Source organism: Apus apus, chromosome 1 (assembly GCF_020740795.1).
Source record: "Apus apus isolate bApuApu2 chromosome 1, bApuApu2.pri.cur, whole genome shotgun sequence".
Classification (NCBI taxonomy): domain Eukaryota; kingdom Metazoa; phylum Chordata; class Aves; order Apodiformes; family Apodidae; genus Apus; species Apus apus.
In genome coordinates, this window is record NC_067282.1 from 115,569,691 (window position 1) to 115,587,842 (window position 18,152).

The 18,152-nt window shown below is 36.9% G+C and overlaps 1 protein-coding gene across 4 annotated transcripts in view; it reads right to left on the reverse strand.

Annotated features, from left to right (window-relative positions):
• The window catches only part of WWC3 (WWC family member 3), a 102,144-nt gene that overhangs the window by 51,169 nt on the left and 32,823 nt on the right, over positions 1-18,152 (reverse strand). For 3 of the 4 annotated variants that reach the window (XM_051626135.1, XM_051626125.1, XM_051626114.1), the window contains exons 2-6: positions 11,992-12,101; positions 7,123-7,326; positions 4,002-4,078; positions 2,422-2,514; positions 1,750-1,829 (exon numbers count right to left, since the gene is read on the reverse strand). In XM_051626135.1, coding sequence (XP_051482095.1) covers positions 1,750-1,829; positions 2,422-2,514; positions 4,002-4,078; positions 7,123-7,326; positions 11,992-12,101 — 564 coding nt within the window. The remainder of the gene's footprint in view (positions 1-1,749; positions 1,830-2,421; positions 2,515-4,001; positions 4,079-7,122; positions 7,327-11,991; positions 12,102-18,152) is intronic. The other variant, XM_051626145.1, reaches the window with a different exon arrangement.

The window sequence follows — 18,152 nt, forward strand, 5'->3', positions numbered from 1 at the left end:
TAAAACAACTGAACCTACACCATCAAAATAATGCAATAACCAGGAGAAGAAAAACAACTAAAGGAAGTAGAAAAGGCATGGCAATTCTTACTCACTTATAGAAAAGATTATTAAAGATCTTAAGACAAAATTGCTTTTGTTCTGTTTCTGCTTATATATCTAGGCCACCATCCTAAAAAGCTGACTATACTTAAAATATTACTTAAAATATTTGCTGTTTCAATATACTGAGGGCTTTATTTACTAATTTTTAGGCAATATCATATATTAATAGTTCCCCTAATTACCTGTAAATGCTTTGTGTAGTCTATTAAAATATTAAAATATACTTATGCCTGGAAATGTTTACAGTATATCTGCCAATGAAGGATTTTGACATTTTCTTCTCTGAACTTTTAAAGAGCATTCTAAAACAGAAAAAACTTGTAAGCTTAAAAAAAACCCCAAAACTCACACCATATGAAATGCATGGGCTACTCAACCTTGTTTAAAAATAAAATTTGAGTTCCTCCCTTTATATAATTTTGTTAACTAAATACTAATCAAAATCAATTTTGGAAAATAAGTAACATAATTGCTCTAGGATCTCTGGAACTTGGCAGAATTCCGGAAATGAAATGTGCCCATGCTTTGTAGCACCAACGCAATAAATCCAAAGCTTAAAAATATTTCCACAGGCATTATATTTATGCTGCAAAATGCGTTAGACATGCAACAGTTCCAACACTTTCAGGAAGTGCCTGCTTAAGCACCTTGTTCACATGCATGCTGGAAAAAAGGCCAAGATCTCTAAATGCATGGCTGCGTGTTCAAGGCAAATCCAAGAGCTGTTCAACATACCTAGCCCCTGGCCTGGATGAACTGATCTGGAAATCACAACAACCTGCATTTACCTGCCATCTTTTCCATGGCCTGGCAACCTCTCTCCCTATCCTTCTGTGCATCCCGTATATGTGCTACGCTGTAGGTGACTAAGCAGCGCACAGATGGAAGTCACTCAGTTCCCATCTAATGGCCTGCAGGAAGAGTGGCAGAAGAGGGTCACCACAACAGTTCACAACCTTTGCCACCACTTAGCACAAAGGAAACAGAGCACAGGCTGCCTAATGGCCCTGGGCAGTGGCAAATTGCCCCAAGCTGCCTTTCCTCACCAGGAAGAGACAAGGAGTCACATTTACATGTGCACATTCTGCACACATGCAACAAAATCCAAGGTCTCACAGCCTATCAGCTTTATAGTACACACACAAATCAGCTATACTGGGCAGAATGAGATGGCCGGACCATCAGGTAAAAGGAAGAAGCAGTATTGTGGTGTGTAGCCTCTGCCCCCACAAGAGAAGTACTGTGTCCAGCCTGAAAGCCTCAGTACTCTTCCCAGGAACACTATTCTACTGCATGGTGCTTCAGGCTGTGCACCAGGCAGTAGGTATGTCCAGAAAATGTTTAGAAAATATTTTAAAAATCTAATTCTGCTTTGTCAACATCTTCAGGAAGAGTTAAAGAACAGGATCTATGAAATTACTTTTGCATGTGGATCTACAAAATCAGCATTCCAAACAATTCTGTTCAACACTTCTTCCATCATTTCACATTGTCCTCAGCCCACATCACTATCATTGCAGAAACTCTGAAGCAAAGCAATGAAGAGGTTTCAATTTCTTTTTTTGGCAATGCTTTTCTAAGAAATTAATTCTAAAGCAAACAAAGAAAAAAAAAAAATAATCCTCCCACAAACCCTTAACTTACTCTTGCAGAGTTTCCACTCCTTTTTCTTTATATTGCAGCTCTTGCTTCATCTGTGCCAATTCTCGTTTTAGCCTAGAAAGCTAAATACAATAAATATTTTAAAGTAATAGTATCTAACAGAAAACTTCATCATAATAATAATTGATTTTCAAATACAAAATCTTAAGTTACTTTAAAAAACGGATAGCGGTAACCTAAGTTATCTTATTTTCTTGCTTTAAAACTTGCCTTAAAAAAAATCAAAATACTTTCTGAAATATCAGAAGACCTAATCAAACAGCAATCACAACTTCCAGATTTTAGGATATCTATTCTATTTGGTTTCTAACTCCAATAGCTTATGCTAACAGCTAGAATGTTTTCAATCTACACACTTTTTCTTCTCCCCTTTTTGACAGACATCTCTCAACTGTCTTCAACTCTCTACTTAATTTTTAAAAAAAAGAATGAACAATCAACGCTGTTAAATTTTCAATCTGGGAAAACAGAATGACTGGCAAAAGACCTGGCCTCTCCCAGAAATGGCAGCCCAATTTTCTAGTTATTTTCATACTGTCCTGCCCTCTTTGTGCCCCAATCAGTTACCTTGATCCAACTGGCAAGCATACATCAGAAGTGACAAAGCAGCGATGTCTCTAAAAACATATTTTTGTGACTTATGAAGACAGTTACCTGAGTTGGTAGGGCAGACCTCAGAAGAGTGCTATCAGCACGCAGGTTGATCTGCAAAGAAATAGCTTCTTGCCCTCCAAAGCTGATAGATACCTGAGGCCAACAGGGAAAGGAGGATGCAAGGGAGTAATAGGGAGAATGGAGGTGTTTCAGTGTGTGGTGGTGGGGCGTAAGACTGAAAGTCCAAAGAGAGGCAAGGATGGGAGAAAAAAAGTTCCTTCTTCTCAAGCTATCAAGCTTGGTATATTTTCTAAAATGTACCCCAAGTGTCTTGATTTTCACATATCAATACATTAGTACATCAATTAATGACAAAAAGATGAGTAAAAGAGTAAACGCAGAGTTTAAAAAAATCCTACATATCCAGGCATATATTAATTTTGACAGCTCCGCTCCAAGGCTGAGGGGCTTTACAGCAGTTCCAGGGATGTAAACCACGACTGCCAGAGTCCCACCATCCTATGTGGCTATCCCTTCCTGTTGTGTTCTTGCTCTGTCCTCAAAACTCATTGCACTAGCCCCCAAAGCACTTCTGTATCGTCACCAACTCTTTGATCACTCACCAGAAGTAAAATGAAAAAATGCATCACTAATATCATGTACACATTTTATAGCACATATTTTATTCTATTGCCCAAAACAATTCAATGCCTATGCACACATTCACTTGGGCAGGTTATCCTATGCACTTAGGAGACCATTTTGTTTTAAGATGCAGGAACAGGGAGAAACAGTCACATAGGTGAAGAACTTCATTACTTTCTTTCAATATTACTTAAATAAATAAGGCTTACTTTCTTGTTTAGAATATGCTGACATTTAGAGTATGTAAAACAAGCAAACACTACTCAGCATGAAGTAAACATATACAGACAGAGTAAATGCCTTTGAAGGGTAGTGAACGGCATTTATATTCATGTGAAAAGTGGTCGTTACAACAAAAATGGGACAATATCCTGCAAAGATTAATTTTTTTTTTTTTTTTTTTGTAAGCTGAGTGCCTGGCATGCTAAATCCCATTTTGCATGGGATAAAATAATAAAAAGAAACATTCCATTTAGAAATAGGTTTTAGAGCTTAATATTATAAACTTATAAAAGTTCTATTTGGCCAACATATATACTGAATTGTGAATAGATTTCCAAATAAGCAGCTAAATCCAGAGTGCTATGACATCCATGGAACCCCACTGAAAACAGTAAATAGGAATATATTAAAGATAGTGAGTTTGAATTTCACTTAAGAAAGAATTTGGCTCCAGATTATTTACTACTTGTGGCAGTTTGCACAGAGAAAGCAATTTCTGAAAGCGTGGCTGACTTTGCCTCTGACATCCATGACAAAAATTTTTATGCTTTAACATGGAAAAAGCATTACTACACATCTCACTGAAAAGCAATAAATACAGACTCATTTTACTAGAATAATAGGTCAGATTAGAAAAGCAGTTTTTTGTATTATATTTCAAAAAAGGCATTCAACATCCATTGTACATGATAAGGTAAAAGAAAAAACGCACGGTCCTCTTCCCTTCCCCATGTGTAATTCATATTTTGACAAAATTAAAAAAGATTACTCACTCTGTCACGACGGCTGGCTATTTCTGCTTTAATCTGATATGGGTCATACTTGGTATTAGCCGAAAATCCAGAGAATGCTAAACAGATGGAAAACAGCATTTTAATATTTGTTTTTAACTTTATAGACCATTGCATTGATTCTGTGTGCTATAAGTCACTAAGTTTTAAAATAATCCTCTGTGCTGAAGGACAACTGAAGAATCACCTCTGGCATGCCTGATTATTTTTTTTGTCCTGACAGCAACAACAAAAATTGTATATAGTAGCCCTGCATATTGATTAAAAGCAACTAGCTTCTGTGACAGGATGATAGCCTTTACTGATGCAAGCAGTTTGTGTAACATTAACAATTATTAATTGTTTCCTAGGTATCTTGAATTAACAGTATGATAGGGACAGAAGTAAGAAAGCTATTGTTAGAATAAAATTAAATCAGCTACAGAGAGAAGCTGCCTCCTAAAGTAACAGCGCATGGAACTAACTTATAGACCAACCTCTGGCAAGTGAGCACTTCACACAGCATATCTAGAGTCATGCAGTGATTTCAAGCTAAAGCCGAGACAGATGAAGTAAAGATCCTAAAGGACAGGCTGGGCAAGACCAACCATGATTTCTTGAGTGAGCCATTCACAGCAGCACTGGCCCACTGAAAAATGACTGGTATGTGAGTGGATGGGGTTATACTGTTAGACCTCCCATTCTTTTGTAGAGCTGAAGGCTGCTGCTTTGAAACCCACATCTGTGTCCGCACTGCACTGAGCCTTTGGATTCTCGAAAGAACACTGCAATGCCAAGGTCATGTCAAGCGTGCAGGAACTCGCCAAAATGAGTAGTCATGCCTAGACTAATTCTCTAAATCCAGGATTTTGTACGGATAATTTTTTTTTTTTTTTTTAAACAGTGCTGATCACAACTGAGTCACAAAACTGCTGCATGGGCACCTCCCTGCCAACCCACAATGGCTGAGCTCACACCACCTCCCACTCATGAGCACACGACACTGAGTCAATAGCAGCACCCTCAAGCAAAGAGAAGGAAAACAGTTTGTGAAGCTTTAGCCCTTTTAATGGAACACATTGAGACAAGTGGTGGTGGAGGCAGGAATACTCACAACATAAGCACCCAACTTTGGCACTTGAATTAGAAGCCTAAGATTTCTGTACAATAAATGGAGAATCAAACATTTCAGAGCGGAGTCAAATCAAGAAAAAAAAGTGGAGGAGCCTTGGGGAATCTTGAGTTGACAACATTATTAGTTCCCAAAGGATTATTTTTTTTTTCCAATTTATCATCTGACTAATCAGCCCACAGCATTTTCTCAAAACAGATGCTTATGACCTTAAACTAATATAAAATATATTAACACATCTGTAGAAAAATTTTTTTTTTGCCTCAAAACAAGTGAAAAGTTTTATTTAAATTATTTTACAGTGTCTCACTACGAATTTCACAGAAACACCTAAAAATAAAAATCTGTAAGAAGACAGAGAAACATGAAAGTCAATTGACATTGCATTTGTATTCACGCTATGGATAACCTCCAATTTTGTCAGTAGTATTTGGTTTCTGTTTCAAACAATTTGTTCTTCCAAGGGCTTTAAAAATATGAAAAACAGGTTGTATTTTTCTAGTGAATATACAGAAAGAAACTTCTGTCAAAGCAATTCAACAAATATCCCACAGGACTACTGTAAATTTTTAAGAAGCAAGATTTCCAAGAGCCTAGAGAAGTATTGTAACAAATACAATAATTTAGATTTTCTAACCTAAAAATGCTGATGACACTATGTTTACCCTATTACAAGCCTTTAAAGAGTAAACTCTTTAAAAAATTTCTTTTTTTAAAATGCTTTCTTGATACAAAAAAAAGTAACCTTTCTTAATAATTCTTAAACTCCAACATAACAGCGAGAAATACTAGTCACATCTGTTACGTCACAAACTGAATCACAGAATGCAGATATTAAAACTAAACAAAAATATCAGATAATCCCCATTCAACAGTAAAAGAATACTTGGTCAAGACAATCTGGAACACTTCAGCCCTAGAGAACATCTTTTATCAGGATTTTGGCATACATATTAATCCTCTTGTCTTAAGAAATACCTTACCTACTTTTGGACTTGGCTTAAGAAATACCACTGGATCAGCAGCTAAACACTTCTATCCAGGTGCTTGCTTTGACACTACCCTCCTCCCATCCCCCCCTAATATTAGGTTTCTTCCAGTATTTTCAGAAAGGGCTGAGCAGAGCTTCCCCTACATCTCAAGTCATGGCATTTACCAGCAAACTTGCAGTTGAACACTGGCCATGCACTCATGCGAGCCACTGAAAAGCCACCAGGGCAGTAAAACTCCATTATGTTTCCACGTGGATGTTGAGAGAGAGTATCCGTTTGATACACTTCTCTGAACTAGATTGTTTTGATTCTTCAGAAAAGATGCCTTTTCCTGTTGCAGCAGCCAACAGCCATGACAGCAGTGCAACAACTTCAGATTTCAGGAAAAGTGTATTGTCTACTCTGAGCTATCAGAGACATTGGAAGAATGAAAAGAGCAGGAAATTGAGAAATTGAGGCTCTACAACCTACATCACCAGCATTAGGATCAGAGGCTGGCATTCAAGAATGATGTGCACTAATGAAACATAACTTCCAAATTTGTGGTCAGAGGTACTCTTGACCATGACACCTTGTCCCTAACTCTTTATAATTCTTTATATCTAACCATGGATTCACAGAAGGCTTCCCCTAAGCTGAAGGTTTCTCCATATGTTAAGGATGGAATAACCTATGAATTTAGAAGTGCAAGTAGGTGGCTGGACCAGCAACATTCAGTCTTGTCTTTGTTGCCTTGCATGAAGCATTGCTATGGCTGGCTCTGAGATGGCTAGAGATGCTAGCTGGGATATCCCTGTTAAATGTTAAAAAGGCATATTCTAATAGACCTAACAGGAAATGGAAGTCCCTGAATAGCCGAGTCAAAGGCTAGCACCTTACTTCTGTAGTCAGGATCTTCATTCAGAGGAGAATCAGGTGATAGAAAACACTTTACATTATTTCTTACACTCCACGTTGTGAGAGGCAGGTGGGTAAACCAAGAAAAGACCAGTAAACTCACAGCTGGCATAAGAATGGCTGTCATCTTCACACATTTTGTGCAACTGTTGATACTCTTCTTGGGCTAGTTCAAAACGCTGCTGCTTTATTTGGTATATCTCTTTCTTGGCATTGAGTGCCTCCTGGGCAACTATTAAATATTCCTTTAGCATGCGTTCCTGCTCCCTTCTCCATTGCTCCCTTGGGTCCTCAATTTGTGTGAGCTCTAAGGAGAAAAGCGTAAAAAAAAAAAGTTTAAGACACTTCATCCCACAAAGTACAAATTATTTTGTTAATGTCTGTTTTTGACTAGCACACCTAACACTACAGTACCCAAAATCCCTCCAGCCTAGACAAGAAGGAAGGAAGGATGCAGAGTGGAAGACAAGGAAAAGCTCTTTCAGATATAAGAGGTGTTTATATTTTATTCTTCCCTTTACAAACCAGAGCAAACCCAACAAAAACAGTCTTGGCTCCAACCTTCCCTCAACTTGAAAATTCTGAGAACTACCTAAAAACCCAGAACCACATAGGAGAATGAAAGATATCTCAATGTTTAACCCAAAACTCTTTAAACAGTTGGAACAACCTTAAGATGCTACATACAATTTCAGAAGTATAACATCCTGAAAGGTCAGTGACTACACCTGTGTGACTAAGATTAACGTCATTCAACAGAAAAGTTAGCATTTTGATCTCAAATCCCTAAAAGCATTTAAATGGCTTCTTTTCTTGTATTAAGGAACAGCACTCTCATGCTTCCCATTTCCAAGGTTCACTTCATATTAAAACACAAATCAAAGGCAAGTTTCCAGTAAAAAACCTTTCCTATATATACACTCATATTCAAAGTTATTACTGTACAAGAGTCTCTTTGGAGTTGCAAAGACATCTGAGGAGGACACATGAATTAAAACGCTAAAACATTTTGTTTTCTTTTTGTGGTGATGCTCAAGCTAGCAAATATATTTTACATTAGGATGTCCGTGTAAAGTCTCATGTTTAAGCAAATGTTAATTTCTGATGACTGAGGCTCTACCAGTAAGAAATCGCTGCAGATGCAATGTTACTGTTCAGAGTAGTGGCAGAACCTGCAGCACAGTCAGGATGTAAGCACCTAGTTATTTTTTCCAAACTTAATTTCCCACGAGAGATGAAAGCCATTTATGTTCTGTATTAATATTGTGTATATAATTCAGTATATTGGTGTCAGTAATAAAACTATAGAAGATTGAGTCCAACACATGAAGAAATATAATGGTGTGTCAAGGTCATGCTAGCAGTTTTCCTATTTGAGAGTCATCTGAAAAGTACATGAATAAAAACACAAAGCTCATCTGTGAAGTGTACTTCCAACAGATTTGTATATTTAGTTCCTAGTAACCTTTTCTCTCAACAGCTGTAACTTTTTTCTCCCCACAATTCCTCACATTGTAGAATAAAGATCATGTCTGTAACTCCACAATTTCTACCCACATCCCCAGGACCCTTATTTCACAGCAGCACCTTCTGGCTCCAATGCCCCCAGACTACCTCTGCAGTCCAGGACAGGATGTGCTGTGACTTGTTCCAGTCTCCATAAATCCTTCATGGCATGCAGGGCAAGCAAAGGAAAAGAGAGTTCACAATGCAGTACATGCTTTACTGAGGGCAAGATAATTTGCAACACTATTTCATCTGTCCTTAAGTATTCCTGAAATCTGTGCAAATTTAATATTCCTAAAACTGTGAATCCTCTATGGAAACTATGCAGAAATTAATACATATTTACAAGACAGAAAAGCTAACTCCTAGTAAGTGTCTCTTTTTAAGTAGGGAATTAATAGTTCTAAGCCAAATAAACAGCCAAGGCTAAAATGCTATGTTGTACCCACTTTAAGCTTCTGCAGTCCTGTATTTCAGGGCACATTATCTCTTATCAAACTATTTCAGAAGCCTTCTAAAAAGCTAGCAGCACTCTTCTGAGGCAGAAAACTTCTTCAGAACAGGAGTGAGATTCTCTTCTGTTTTATAAAGTACAGAGGCTTCACTTTGCCCTGGATTTCTACACAAGTTTGCCATGTAACGACAAAACTAAAGCTACGTTGTATGAAAAAATTAACTTCCTGCATTTCTTTATAAATGGTTAAAAAAATTAATAATATCAAAATACTACAGTGACTCAAGAACATCCCCAGATAAACGCACAGAATATATTATTCCCCCACTGGGGATCGGCCAACTAGTTAAAGGACACTTCAAAGGCTCCCAAGACTGAGGAGGAGTGAAAAGAATTCTGCGGCTGGCAGCTGCCAAGGTTTTTAAGCAATGGTTGGACAAGAGCCAAGAGCAGCTTAGTAAGGGTGTCAACAAAGTACTGAATTTACAGAACAAGATGGTGATCAGGGTTGGAAGCACCATTGAGATTTACAGAAGATTCCTCTGTTCCTGGTGTTTTTCAACATAAATGGAATCTTACTGCCTAGAAATCTTATTACTTTCTGGGTAAACAAACAGAGCAAGATGCTTGGAAAAATCACATGTACTACTTTCTTTCTTTTAAAAGGGCAAAAAGTTTGAATCAGTGCACAAAGCATGAGAGGTCCCTGGTAAGCATAACTTCAGGAAGACTGTCTTTGAATCATCCCTTACATTTTCTCATAGTACTTCTTGAAACCGAAGCACTATTTTTTTTTTTTTTTCAATTAACACAGAGCTCCCCTGCTGCAGAAAGCATTTAACCCAGTCAGCCACAAAAGGCAGTCCAAATGTTTTCACATGCAAGTTGTCATTCCAAATATTTCAGAAATAGCTCAGAATACAAAGTACTTATTTCAGAAAAAAAATTTCTTCAGTTCCTACACCATCTCTGCCACTTGCCTAACACCATCTCATGAGGCACATTGTTGTCCACTCACTAGTTCTCACCTCTACAAAGGAAGTTAATGCAGTCTTGATTGGTACCTTTGTCATCCACAGTTGAAATTTGACCAAGTATCCTAGTAATTTTTTAATAGTTATTATCCAGCTACAGTATCAACTCCATCTTCCCTCTGAATATACATCTTGCTTGTATATGCAAGCACTGTATTAGCCTAAGGGTGACAAACCCTTTTTGGTGTGATGGCTGAATTACCACTTAGGATAATATCTGTGGGCTACAAGTAATTAGCTATCATGAAAGAGACAAATTTTGCAACCTTGTTAATTGCAGAATGATTCCTTTCACTCATTTCAGCACTGGTGCCAAGAAGTTTCTTTCCCTCTGCTCATTTATTACCTTTATTTAATTCCTAATATGATTAGCTTTTTTTCCCAGACCCATTTATATTAATATTTTCATTCTGTGCAATGAGCATTTGGGAATTTAATTTTTCTCTGTAAAAGACTCTCTTCTACAGTTTCTGGTCTCAATTGCACAGAAAAAAAAATTGCAAGCCAATCTGACATGTCTAAAATAATTGATATCCTTTCTGTAAGTTCCAACTTGATGTCTGGGGTAAATCAGCTAATAACAAAGTCTGAAGAGCAAAAGGGAGTGAGCGGTATCTTTTGCACGCAACGGTGATGGCTATTCCTATGAAGACACCTAAGCTTTAGTAGCTTTTATTTTAGTCACAGCATTGCAATGGTAGTTTATGTTCTCCCCATTATCTATAGGTGTTCTAAAGCCTCTTACAAAGTCTAAGAAAAAAAAAAGTTGCCAACATCCATTTCTATTTTTTTAATATGTGCATTCACACAGATACACATTGGTATAAATGCACTCCATTACCTTGCTTTTTAAACTTGAACATTAACTAAAGTTACCATGACAATTTAAACAGCAATCATTAACTTACTACTTATTTTAAACAGTTCTTTTAAGTGATCAGTGCATTAACAGCTCTTTATTATTTTATTTGTGATTATTTATATTGTGATAAAGTTTATTATTTAATTTGTGATCTTTGTTAATTTCCTGAAAAATAAGTAGCTCTGTGGGTCAAACATATCATGGGAATATTTGTTATTCTGTTGTGCTTTTTTTATATAAGTAACTGTGAAACCACAATGCACAAGTAATTCCAATGATGGCAGGAAGCCAAAAACTATTTCTACACTTTTTCCAATTGACTAGATTTTAAGTAGGTAGTACTGAGGTTGGTTTTGCAGATTATACTATTTACCATCCATGCGATGCCTCTTACATCTACTTTTTTTTCTTCTACCTCCCTGCCAACTGCCGATTCCCACAATAGTGAAAGCATTCACTCTTTGATGATAAGCAGCTTAATGAAAGCAGCACAACACTAACAGCAGTAATGGTACAAAACTGTAAATATAAGACATTATTTTAAAACTAGAACTGGCAAATGTGCCAGATAGTGGCAATACAAAGTCTAGCAATAGTCCAAAAGGGAAAATTGTGGAAACCTCTCCCTCTTAATTTCCAAAAGGGGCATCTGCTGTTGATTGGATAGCACTTTGTACAGAATTACAGCATAAAACTCTGCTTAAGAGAGGATAAGATGATTGCATTTTGTAGTTCTTCTAATGAAAAGCCAGCACTTTTCTCTCAGAAACTATGGGAAACTGGAAAGACAGGAAACACAAGAGAATACCATCAAAACCTTGTAATTAACACATGACAAAGAGCATCAATGAAATTTCTGATACTCCACAGTATGCAAAGCAAAACTAAATAGTTTTATACGCTATATCTTAATCTTATATTGTAAAATTATTTACAAATGGAAGAAGGATTGTGCTCTTATTTCAAAGATGAGAAAACAGACACTGCAAGAAATCACTTGTATGCATTTTCTCACTGTAGTACACAAGGTGCATAAATGGTATCGGAAACCAAGTTTGTTCCATCAGGTAACATCAGCTCACTAGGATTCCTCAAAATAATCATACATCTACTCACGATTTATGTGGTCCATATAATAAACTCCAATCTGTTGATCGTAAACAGTTTCCCATCCTAAAGGAAGCTCATCACCAACACAGTCAGCAAATGTCAATGGCTTTGTGATCCTGTAAAAATAAAAGTAACACAAATAAATACAGAAGGCACAGAGTTTACAGTACAATAAATGTTATTACATGTTTTGAAGATACCTCCCTCCCTCATTTGATCACAAACTAGTTATGCTGCTTAGGAATGTGCAATAATCACAAACATCCCATTTCAAAATAAAATTCCATTTAAATATGCTGACAGATACTCCCCAAACAGGTAAGACAAGCTTCTCCCTCCAAGTTTCTATGTTTAACAGTTTAATTACAGTGGCATGCAGTTCTGCCTGTTTTTCTCCCATACTGCAAAGAACACAAACTGAAACTGGTGAAGCTGGAGATCACAACTGCTAAAAAATTACTATAAGCTTTATAGGCTTGAACTTCTTTAAGGCATCAAAGCAGTATAATTGTTTGCCTTTTAAAAAAATGAATATTTAAAAAAAAAAAAGTATTACATAATAGGTATCTCTTCAGTTATGCATTTCCAACTACTAGTGATATTCTCTTGATCCAGACCCATCCAAATTGCTTCCTCTCCCTCAAAATAGAGAGACAAACAAATGTCTCTGAAGAATTCTGAAGCCATTAGAGCAGAAATTGTAACTAATAAGTAACAGCATCACTATCTAGCAGCTTAAAATATTACACCCCTTGCTAGGCAAACACAAGGGGGTTATAGAAAACCAAAACAGCAATTTCAGTCCTGACAGGAACACTGAAAACACTGGCTTATAAATTCTGCAGAAAACCTCTGTACCAACACTGTTCTAGAACACCAAGGTATATGGGGGGGGGGGGGGGGGAGGGGGGGAAACAACAACAAAAACACAACACTAGGAAGAACAAGTGATGCAAATAAAAAAAATCTTTAATGTTCAGTTAAATCATGCCTACTTCCCCAATCATAGTTCTAGTTAATGTAATTGTTTCAATTATACATGGGATATAGATACAACATCTTCAACGTGTATTTGTTGGGGCATTTCTAATACCTAGAATGACAACAGCTTTGCCAAGATTAAATGTATGCATTAACTTAGGGATTGATTGATTTAATTTCAGCATAAATTATTGCATATTATTTGGTGTACAATGGAAATTCTGTTCTTGTAATACCCAACTAAGGTTTCCTGAGACCAGATCTGGACTATGCTCACAAATGCACTGCAGAATAGAGATCACTGCAACAGGCCATTTGTACTTCATCTGATAACACCTGTATAAAACAATAACTTTATCTGAAGTAGAACATGTCTGTCTTTGTACTAGATGCCTTTCCTCACTCAAAACCAAAACCAACCAGCAGAATCCAATGGTAAATACTTCAAATTATGGAAATACTACTACAGCTAGCATTAGTGGTTCACTAAGCACATCATTCAATCACTAACAAAATGCACAAAACTCTGCACGTTGCAAACAAAAAAGCTGCATTCACCTGCCTCCTAAAATTACCTTAGTATCCTTGAGATTAAAATGCTCAGAATTAACTGCAGTAGATTAAAAAAAAATCCTCAATAGTTTAAATGTAATGTTTGAACAGCTCTGTAAAACACTACAAAGATCAAGTTATTTAGGTCAAATAATAGAGAGCTTGATATGCTATGGATTGTCAAACATGTATAAACAGTTTAATAAGACAAAGAGGTACATAAACTGTTTAAATATGTGCCCCACTATTTAAAGTAAAAATTTTCCATTACTGATAAGTAGTTTACATTATGTAATTGTTCAAATCCACAGCTTCTGTACTCCAAGAAAAAGTGTTACTGGTATATGCATTCATTCAGTAATTCATATAGCAGTCTGGCAGACCAAGTATTGTAAAAATATCTCTGATCTCCCTGGAATTCAGTCAAATATTAAAAATACAGCATACAGCATTTTTCTTGAACTCTCATTATTTTGTTCTGAAGACATCATGTTTACAACTTCTCAAAGTAGTCTAGACATCACCTCCTAAATTACCACACTATAGGCAAGATTTTCTTTGGAATGAGTTATGAGACAGGCTTGCCTGTAATACAAACACACCCTCACCCTTTATTCGTAAGTAAAACGTGCACATGATACTCTAACTTTTCATACTACAAGAGCTTTAATTCAATGCTCTCTGTGATCCCACCAGGGCTCAGACCTCCAGAACAGGGACAACAATCGCCTTCTGGAAAAAGGAAGAAAGCAAATGCATCTGGTCTAACCGTTAAAAGGCATGCATGAAAAGTTTAATTGATGGTTTTGAAGGAAACCTTGTAAGAAAAAGAACATATAAAAAGCTATGTTCCAGATAGTCAGACTACTATTAATTTGATGTTGCTTATTTTCAACTACATTCAAAGTTGCTCCAAACTGGATTCCCTTCAGACAAAGCATAACACCACATTGATTCTCAATTCAGTCACACTCATATCTATGTTGCTTGAACCTTCTTCATTCAATTCATCTAGGTCAAAACATGTAAAGCTTAAACTAAGGATTGGAAGTTTCTCCCTGTGTTTTTGCACTGGTTTAACTAAGTCAACAACAACAAAAAAATCTGGTTTAACCAGCACAAATTTGAGAACAAGATTTTTTATTCTTTTTTTCAGTTAAGGAAACTAGCAGCTTCAAGAATAACAAAACAGAACCAAACGCAGATACAGAGATTGGAGGTCAGCCACAAATTACAGACCTAGACAGCTGAAATTAAGTATCTTCTGGAAATACTGATTTACTCTTTTTTTTAATTAGCTTAAGCACTGTAAAAAAGGAGAGGTCTTCTATATAAATAATTGTAAAAGGTACATCTGTTAAAACATTTTGAAGTATTAAAGACAAAAATTAGCAAGGCATTATAAAGACAGAACAAAAATGCTGCCATCTTTAATAAAATAATAAACTGACCAAGGTTGCCCTGAACTATGCTATTGACAGCAGTAAACAAACTAAGGCATTTTTTCTGCCACGATTGATCACCTCCTGTCCCCCCACAAAAACTGATAGACACTAATAAGAAGGTTCTGAACTTCCAGGTGAAGACCTAATTCCTCTGAGACCAGTTTATAACATTAACTGGTTGCAAACATTGGATCTACAGCCTAAGTACAAATGATAGTCAGCCATGGGGGTCAATTTTGCAAAAAACAAAGAGCCAACCATAACTTCAGATTAATTGATTTACTGATTCTTCATTACCTTGAAACATTTATCTTTTCCAAAATTATGCTCTTCAGTCATTAGGCACCCACCCTTTTGTGAATCTGAAACTTTCAAAGGCAAATATAGAAACACATAAGAAGGCCTCAATAACCTAAATCCTGCAAATAAAACAGAGAAAAATCTACGAGCATTGTCACATACCTTGGCTTTGTTATCTCTAACTCTGCCCAAACTAAATGTGTTTGTTAAGAATAAAGAGAAGTCTGGTATTTACTTAGGGTAAAACAGACATATCTGAAAATGCAAGTACTCTTAAATATTTTCCCTGCATCAATTATCAAGCTAAACAGTTAAAATACAAACTACAAAATAAAACTGAATAGTTGAATAAAACTGTTTCTGACTAAGAGGTGCTCTTCCTCCTCCTTCTATACTTATTTCCTATTTTTATCCATTACCCGTACACAAAGGATTCCAGAATACATTACTACACCTTTCTGAATATGCAGCAGCAACCAATATTTCTTGAATGCATCAGTTCATGGCGGGGAGTGGGTGGGAAGGAAAGAAGACAGCAAAATGCAATGGCCAAATACCATTTTAGATAAATTACTGCAAAACTGCTCTCAGCTTTAGTATAACTTTATTAACAGAATCTAATTTCAAACCCAAAGAAACCCACAGAAAACCTCAGCCTTTAAATAATAAAGGAACACTTCCAGGTTCAAAGAAAAGGCACACTTCAAGAGTCCAAAATACAGTTTAATTGGTAGCATGGGCCAGCAATTTCATTTCATGGATTTTCAAAAACAGAACCAGATCACTAAAAACACAAAGATGTTTCCAAAGTAGAAACTCTGATGCAAACTAGCTGCTATCGCTCAGACAACATCTAGATGTCTGAATTATATCCAGGGTCATCTAATCTTCCAAAGTGGGCCTGAATTAAGAAGAAAGTGCTAACCATGATGGCTATTTATGAACATGAACCAGCAAGTTCTGAAGAAAAGCCACCATTTTTAGGGGAAAGAGAGGAAAGGATGCAAAAACATCAATAACCAACAGTGCTTTTATTTTTGTTCCTGATTTTGGACAGGTCCAAAACAGAGAAAATGTCTAATAAAATTTGCCCCAACAGACAACTAGGGAGAAGCATTCTCTTACAACATTCTCTTCATTTTCCTGACAAATGCAAATTACAGACTTGAAAACTATTAATTCACACTGTGGATGTGAAAAACACCAGCCAATTTAAAAACAAGTATTAGGATCACAAAAAAAATAACTAAACATTCCAATAAATTAGCAATAAGTTGAACACAGTACTGAAGAGTCACAAATAAGAAAGATGGAAGGCAAAATGAGAAGCCATGCACACACTTGAAAGCTTTCAGCCAGATGTTTTTATTTCTTACCTCCTTTCAAATATGAATTTATATTACAGCCATTGCTATAAGTCATCTGATCCTCTTTTCTTGTGTTGTGGCTCTTATTCCCCTCAACCACAAAGCAAAAAAATCAAAACAAGAAACCGAGTAGGAATGGATGATTAATTTTTGTTGTTTCACAGACACAGGAAGAGCTGTCTATGTTGAGGGGGAGTTTGGGAAGGCTGTTATTTTGTTTTTAAAAGTCACACTGCAGACCTGGAGGCACTTCATGCACATCCTCCACCACCACAGCTCAGGCCTGTGCAGGAGAGTGCTCCAGGGCCTGCATGACTTTCTCTGCACAGAGAAAGTCTGTGGCCAGTCAGCTGTGCCATGACCGCCCAGCAGCCCCAACCTACCCAGCTCCTTCAAGCTGGCTGCCCTGAAGAGAGCACCCCTTTCCTCAGCAGCCCCTGACTGCCATCCCACCAAGTAGGGCAGGGGCATGCCAGGCACACCTTGCCCAGCTGCTGAAGGAAGAGGCTTCCTACATGGTTCAGCAGCAGCTGCACAGCAGCTAGACACACGCAGCCTCAGACCGTGGCAGGAGATGCCAGCCAGGCAGGGCTCTTTGCAGCAAATGCTGCCGTGAACCCCCGCTACAGCACTCTGGAGCACACCAGTGGTTTTCTTCGCTGTTCATCCTCTGTCACACACTCAGCTCTCCACGTGCATCCAAGTCATAAAAATTAGCTGGATTTTGAAATCAGATTTGGCAAATGACATCCTGACTGATGAGTCAGCACAAGAAAGTTTACCAAACTTTCCTAGACAAAAAATTGTTTAGAACTTTTTTTTAATCCAGATGATTTATGTTCATTTTGATGCATAATTTAATCTCAGGTTCTGAATAAAGTAACTTACTGAACATCTACTCAATCCTTCATTAAAATAAATCCACAATACTGATGGCTGGACAGAAACTTGCACAAACGAGACTCTGTGTTCAGGATAAAGACTTAAAGAATGAAATTATATTCAAAGTCATTGCTGGGATACATTTCCCTTAAAAATAAAATGCTACCCTACAGCAAGGAAGTAATAGCACCAGCTCTTCTAAAGGTCACTTGCAATTCAGTCTTTTATGATCACACTATATTTCGCAGTAATTCTTTTTTTTATTTATTTTTTTAAACAACAGCAAATAAGCACATGAAAGAGTGGTACTAGTGTCAAATCAGTATCTTTGATTCAATTAATTTTACAGTAACGTAAGCCAACATAGCATACATCAATGTGCAAAAGAGAAGGCACAGGATGGCATTTGCCAGCTACAGTAATGAATCAACACCTTTAAGTATTAAGAAAAATCTGTGTTCATTATTAGACGAATTATTAAATAATTTATTTTTTAAATGGAAACAAGTGTTAACTGCCTTTAACATATAGTATTACAAACCTGGACAACCTATGCTGAGACAGCTGACAAACATGTCACTCCCACAAACATCTGAGTTATTTGCAGATCACCACCTCCTAAGCCATGGTGTGCTGCTGT